The following is a 6,547-nucleotide window of genomic DNA, read 5'->3' on the forward strand; positions in this document are numbered from 1 at the left end:
CATACATACACAAATACACATGCATGCATGCACACACATGGCTTTTTTAAAGCAGGACGCACAGGAATGCAGTTCCAGCTGGCTTGATATCAGGGCGTATGGCCTAACATGCAAATGAGGTTCTGCACGGCTTTTTCTGCCAAAAAACTGTGCAAAACAATGGTGAATGTTAGGGATATGGCTTAATATGCAAATGAGTTCCTGCTGGGCTTTTTCTACACAAACACACACATATATATATAAAACACAAACACATATATACACACACATATATATAAAACACAAACACACATATACACACATGCATATATAAAACACACACACACATATATATCCACACACGCACATATATATAAAACACAAATACACATACACACATATATATATAATACAAACACACATACACACACACACATATATATACAGGGCATATAATCATATGATATCGAGAATAAGAGAAGTAATGATATCCATACTAAAGTCATACATATTGCAAATGAGGTCTTAATGAGGTTTCATTTATTAATGTACCATTGGTCATTATGTTGTTAGCCGCCCTGAGCCTGCTTCGGCGGGGGAGGGCGGGATACAAATAAAATTTTACTTACTTACTTACTTAAGAAAATATGAGCATACAACCAAAAGAAAATACTTTAATAAGGGAAATCCCACTATAGAGACGATTGGAAGGACAAAATATTGATTGTGGACTTGATATATCAAAATCATATGCGAATCTGAAAAACGAAAGACTGAAATGACTTTTTTGTCAAATTACTGAAGATCAACATAACTTTGTAACACAGCGTTCTTTGTTAGTTTTGTCAAACTTCTGCGGTTCCTCGTTTTTTGTGTTATAACTGCAGACTAGCCAGCATCCTTCTTACACACTTCCAGTAGCCTGGGAGCCCTGCAAGGGGCTTCAGGGAGAATAACGCAGCCACACGGGTGGGGCTGATTATCACTTGTCCAGCTAGCCTGCCTCTTCCCAGAAAGGTGCCAGGTGTATGAGAAGGAGCCATGCTAAGGTTGCCAACGGGTCAGGAAAAGAAAACACACACACCCCTTTAATAGAAGTTTAATGAGTGGAAGTGGGCACTGGGAAACATTTCATTTCCTTTCATCAAGTTAAATAGCATCACCTGATGATTAAGCACACAAGAAGCCCTGTTGGATCAGGCCAGTGATTGGCTATATCAGCCCAACACTCCGGGTCACCCAGTGGCCAACACCCACGAGCCATCAGCAGGGCAGGAATACAGAGCATCACTGCCCCAGACAGAGCATTCCATCCACCTTGTGGCTAATAGCCACCGATAGACCTCTGCTTGCTTGTGCTCAAACAGCTTCTTTGTTCTCGACATTAACTGACAGGTAGGGGGACCAGCAGCTCCATGGCACAGAGTGGTAAAGCTGCAGTACTGCAGTCTGAGTTCTCTGCTCACGACCTGAGTTTGATCCCGGTGGAAGCTGGGTTCAGGTAGCCGGCTGAAGGTTCACTCAGCCTTCCATCCTTCCGAGGTCAGTCAAATGAGTACCCAGCTTGCTGGGGGGGAAAGGTAGATGACTGCGGGAGGCCATGGCAAACCACCCTGTAAAAAGTTTGCCGTGAAAATGTGAAGCGACGTCACCCCAGAGTCGGAAACAACCGGTGCTTGCACAGGGGACTACCTTTACTTTTTAGAGGGACCAGCTTCGAAGCCCCATGCAGTGTGCTCTGTCCCTCTGATCATATTCACACACATACTTATGTAGTGTGGGATCACAGCACCTAGAAATGTGCTCACACAATACTGGTTGGTGGCAGGGACATATGAAGCTGCTTTATACTGAATCAGACCTTTGGTCCATCAAAGTCAGTATTGTCTTCTCAGACTGGCAGCGGCTCTCCAGGGTCTCAAGCTGAGGTTTTTCACACCTATTTGCCTGGACCCTTTTTTGGAGATGCCAGGGATTGAACCTGGGACCTTCTGCTTACCAAGCAGATGCTCTGGTTTAAGCAGCCTTATGTGCCCAATGGAAGGGGCTCAGAGTATAGCTGTATCGCTTTGTCATCGCTGCTCTTTTCCTGGCAGCCTTCGTGTGCCCTTAAGCGCTGCACAGCTGCTACGCATGTCAGCTGAAGCTACTTTTGCCAGCACAGCTATGCAATAGACAGAGAGGAGTCTACATGGCCTAACTCACCTGTTGGGTTTCCTGTTATCATGAAGCTGTTAATACTGCAGCCAATGCTCCCTCCTCTACACGGTGGAGTCTTGTGAACAAAAATTCTACTTCACGAGCTACTGACATTAAAGCTGTGAGCGAGCAATTTGACTACTGCATAAATTTGCTTGCCCCGGGGCCGGCCTTCCTGAGCTAAGACAAAAGGTGTGTGCCGGAGGCTAAAAAACTGGGAGCTAGCTCACACTAACTCAGCTTAGAGGGAACTCTGCAGCAGGCCTGCTGGAAAGAGGTAAGAAGACGGATGCCTGTCCCCTTTCAGTGCACCTTAGTGCTGATACTAAGGACCTTGGATACCAGCGGTCCCCAACCTTTTTGGCACCAGGGACCGGTTTTGTGGAGAACAATTTTTCCATGGACTGGGGGGGGTGGGGGGTTTGGGATAATACAATTGTGCACTGTGTTTCTATTAGTTTGGGGTAGTGGTTAAGTGAGTGGACTCTTATCTGGGAGAACCAGGTTTGATTCCCCACTCCTCCACTTGCAGCTGCTGGAATGGCCTTGGGTCAGCCATAGCTCTGGCAGAGGTTGTCCTTGAAAGGGCAGCTGCTGTGAGAGCCCTCTCAGCCCCACCCACCTCACAGGGTGTCTGTTGTGGGGGAGGAAGGCAAAGGAGATTGTGAGCCGCTCTGAGACTCTGAAATTCAGAGTGGAAGGCGGGATATAAATCCAATGTCTTATTATTAGTATTACTACATTGTAATATATAATGAAATAATTATTGCTAACAGGCCACAGACCAGGACTGGTCCACAAAGCATACGTGTAGCCATGTAATGGTGCCTGCTGATGCTATAACACCTTTGATCCACCATCCAACTCTTTACAGATACGTTCTTGGGCAAAATCAGGGGTGGTCAAGCTTGCTTAGTGTAAGAGCCACATCGAATAAATGTCAGATGTTTGAGAGCTGCAAGACAGGAAGGAAGGAAGGCAGCAAATACATGTTGGAGAGCGGGAGGTGGAAAGAAAGCAACTTTAACTTTAAATGCAGTCTCCAAGCCACCAGCTGGCTTGGCTTGAAGAAGTGATTTAAAAAGATAAATGCCTTCTCCAAGCCAGCCAATGGGCCAGTGGGGCTTGAAGAGCCACACGATATGTGTGAAAGAGCCACATGTGGCTCCCGAGCCACAGTGCGCCCATTCCTGGGTAAAATGATGTAATCCCCCTGTCCTTGCAAGAAGAGAAGGCAACGTTTCCCATCTGTGCTTGTGACGACCAGTACAGAGTCAGAGGAGTGGAATGATTTCAGATTAACAAGGCGTGCAAGGTCAGGTTTTTGTGTGTGTTGTTCACCCCTGCGTGAGGTATTCCCAAAGAAAGAAAGGTCTTAAACTGCAACTCAGAGGTCGCAATTCCAAAAGGGACCACGATGTATACAAAGCACAACCGACCCACAGCAGACTTCTCGGGGAATCTATTTGATGGTCGATCACAAAACACCTCCTATACAGGAGAAAGCAAGCCTACCTGTTAACTCTCCCCGCGCCCACATCTGTCCAAGCTTTGAAACCATGCATCCAGACACAGCTAGGGATGTCGAAATTATTTCCAGACACGCGCTATCTTCTGAGCGCTTACAGAGTTTTAAAAGGCGACGTGGAAACGACAGGGCGATACACGACAGGTGGAAATAATAAATCCGCACGGCTTGTTGCTATGGCTCTGTGAAGCTCCGGGCAGTGAAGCGGAGCAGAGCGGATTCCCCCGCCCCCCCCCAAAAAAGTCCCTGCCTGTATGTGCAAACTGAGGGCACTCTTCCCTCTTGCAACAGAAAAACAACATCCATGATCAAATGACCCTTGGAGTACAACCTTAAAAAAGTAAAGGGAAATGTTGCAGGATTGTCCTAGTGCTGGCAATCTGGCATGTGCAGAAGGGCTGTTTTTGGGTCACATCGACAGCGGAGAAGTTTGTGGTCCGTCACTGACAGCCCAGAAGAGGGCTGGAAAAGCAAGGGTAGGTAAAAGGCGAATTGTACCTCGACGAAAGGGCAACTCACCGCTGACATGGGAAAGGCAGCGGCTGGCGGGTTCCCTTTGAAGCCTGTCCAACCCCAGCTTTTAGCCCTCGATGAAAGACATCCCCCCAAGGAAGCTGCCCTTGTGGCACTCCTGACATGGACCTTATAAGGCAGGGGTGGCCAAACTGTGGCTTGGGAGCCACACGTGGCTCTTTCACACATATTGTGTGGCTCTCAAAGCCTCCACTACCCAGCTTGGAAAAGGCATTTTTTTCTCTTTAATCACTTCTTCGAGCTAAGCCAGCTGAGACTGCATTTAAAGTTGCTTTCTTTCCACCTCTCCCCCTCCCCCATCTATTTCCCTCCCTCCCTCCAGCTCTCCAACATCCGATGCTCATGGCTTAGGGCTCTCAAACATCTGACACGTATTCTTTGCGGCTCTTACGTTAAGCAAGTCTGGCCAGCCCAGTTATAAGGGGTTCTTTGGGAACGGGCTGGCTGGCACCGGGCATTGCCAGTCCGCTCTGCCCGCCGTGCCCACCTGGCGCGCCCCCGCCCTCCTCTCCCTTACCTGTGGACTGGAGGCTCTCTTGGATGGCTTCCACCTCGGCCAGCTCCATGCAGAGCCCCTGGCCGTGCATCAGGGTGTGCAGGGGCTTCTCCACGCCCCGCGGGGGATAGCAGCGCAGGCCGGAGCCGCAGCGGGCCGTGTAGACCCCGCAGGGCATCCCCCGGGCCAGGGCGCAGGTGGCGCAGCAGCCGCAGCCGGGCTCCTGCACCAGCTCCTCGCAGCCCAGCGGCGGCCTGCAGCGGGCCAGCTTCTCCTCGGCGCACGGCGGGCACTGGATGGCTTCCAGGCGCACCAAGCCCACCTGCGCCAGCAGCAGCAGCGTGACCGGCACCGGGCCCGCCGTGGCCATGGCCAGAGAGGGCATCGGGGGCCGGGCGGCAGCCAGCGGGCAACAGGAGGCTGGCGAGCGGCAAAGGGAGGGAGGCGGCGGCTGGGCAGAGCGGAGCCTCGGCACCACTCCGGCGAGGGCGAAACGCGGCACTGGAGAGCGGGGCGCGCGCGCTTGGGACTTTATACCGCCGCCCTCTGGCCACACCTCCCCGCCCGCCGCACCCAGAGCACAGCGCAGAAGAGGCCGCCCCAGCGCCGCCGCGCAGCGAAGACCTCACTTGCCCCGGGGAAGGAAGGAAGGAAGGAAGGAAAGCGAGAAACAGAAGAGGAAAGAAAGAAAGAAAGAAAGAAAGAAAGAAAGAAAGAAAGAAAGAAAGAAAGAAAGAAAGAAAGAAAGCGAGAGACAGAAGAGGAAAGAAAGAAAGCGAGAGACAGAAGAGGAAAGAAAGAAAGAAAGCGAGAGACAGAAGAGGAAAGAAAGAAAGAAAGAAAGAAAGAAAGAAAGAAAGAAAGAAAGAAAGAAAGAAAGAAAGCGAGAGACAGAAGAGGAAAGAAAGAAAGCGAGAGACAGAAGAGGAAAGAAAGAAAGAAAGCGAGAGACAGAAGAGGAAAGAAAGAAAGAAAGAGAGACAGACAGAAGAGGAAAGAAAGAAAGAAAGAGACAGAAGAGAGAGAGAGAAAGAAAGAAAGAAAGAGAGAGAGAGAAGAGGAAAGAAAGAAAGAAAGAAAGAAAGAAAGAAAGAAAGAAAGAAAGAAAGAAAGAAAGAAAGAAAGAAAGAAAGAAAGAAAGAGCCCGCGGCTGCAGAAGCTGCAAGGAGGGAAACCAGCTGCGCCACTGGAGTGGGGGAAAAGAAGAACAAAGAGGCCAGCGGGCTCCGGGAACTTGGTGCGCTGGGGAAGGCGGAGGAGGAGGAAGATGATTATATTGGATTGATATCCCACCCTCCACTCCGAATCTCAGAGTCAGAACTGCTCACAATCGGCTTTATCTTCCTCCCCCACAACAGAAACCCTGTGAGGCGGATGGGGCTGAGAGAGTTCTTACAGCTGCTGCCCTTTCAAGGACAACTCCTGTGAGAGCTATGGCTGACCCAACGCCATTCCAGCAGCTGCAAGTGGAGGAGTGGGGAATCAAACCCGGTTCTCCCAGATAAAAGTCTGCACATGCAACCACTACACCAAAGGGGCTCACTGGGACGGCTTGGCCTGGGATCAGGGCTGGATTAACAATTAGGCCAAGTAGGCACTGGCCTATGGCCCCCCCACACACTTTTAAGGGCCCCAGGCTGGCTCCCTCTCCCCGGTTTCCCCCCTGCTTGCAGCCCTCCCAGCCTGCACGCACAGCCAGCAACTGAGCTGCTCTTTGCCTGACTTGCCTGGTGCAGTGGCTACTGGCATCGTCACCAAGTTTGCCTCTCTCTGCCTCTCCCCTGCAGCTCTGTCAAAGGGGCTTTTGAGAA

At 50.4% G+C, this 6,547-nt stretch overlaps 2 protein-coding genes across 2 annotated transcripts in view; one reads left to right on the forward strand and one right to left on the reverse strand.

Moving 5' to 3' along the window:
* The window catches only part of IGFBP4 (insulin like growth factor binding protein 4), a 66,212-nt gene extending 61,091 nt beyond the window's left edge, over positions 1-5,121 (reverse strand). Inside the window, exon 1 of the mRNA XM_060255247.1 lies at positions 4,758-5,121. Within this exon, the coding sequence (XP_060111230.1) occupies positions 4,758-5,121 (364 nt within the window). The remainder of the gene's footprint in view (positions 1-4,757) is intronic.
* A 301-nt stretch (positions 5,122-5,422) lies between these two features.
* On the forward strand, positions 5,423-5,806 carry LOC132584117 (RNA-binding protein 25-like; the record flags this gene model as incomplete). Its single annotated transcript, XM_060255918.1, has 1 exon — positions 5,423-5,806. A coding segment is annotated over one exon (384 nt), but the record flags the coding sequence as incomplete, so codon positions are not given.
* Positions 5,807-6,547: the final 741 nt, after the last annotated feature.

Source organism: Heteronotia binoei, chromosome 15 (assembly GCF_032191835.1).
Source record: "Heteronotia binoei isolate CCM8104 ecotype False Entrance Well chromosome 15, APGP_CSIRO_Hbin_v1, whole genome shotgun sequence".
Lineage (NCBI taxonomy): Eukaryota > Metazoa > Chordata > Lepidosauria > Squamata > Gekkonidae > Heteronotia > Heteronotia binoei.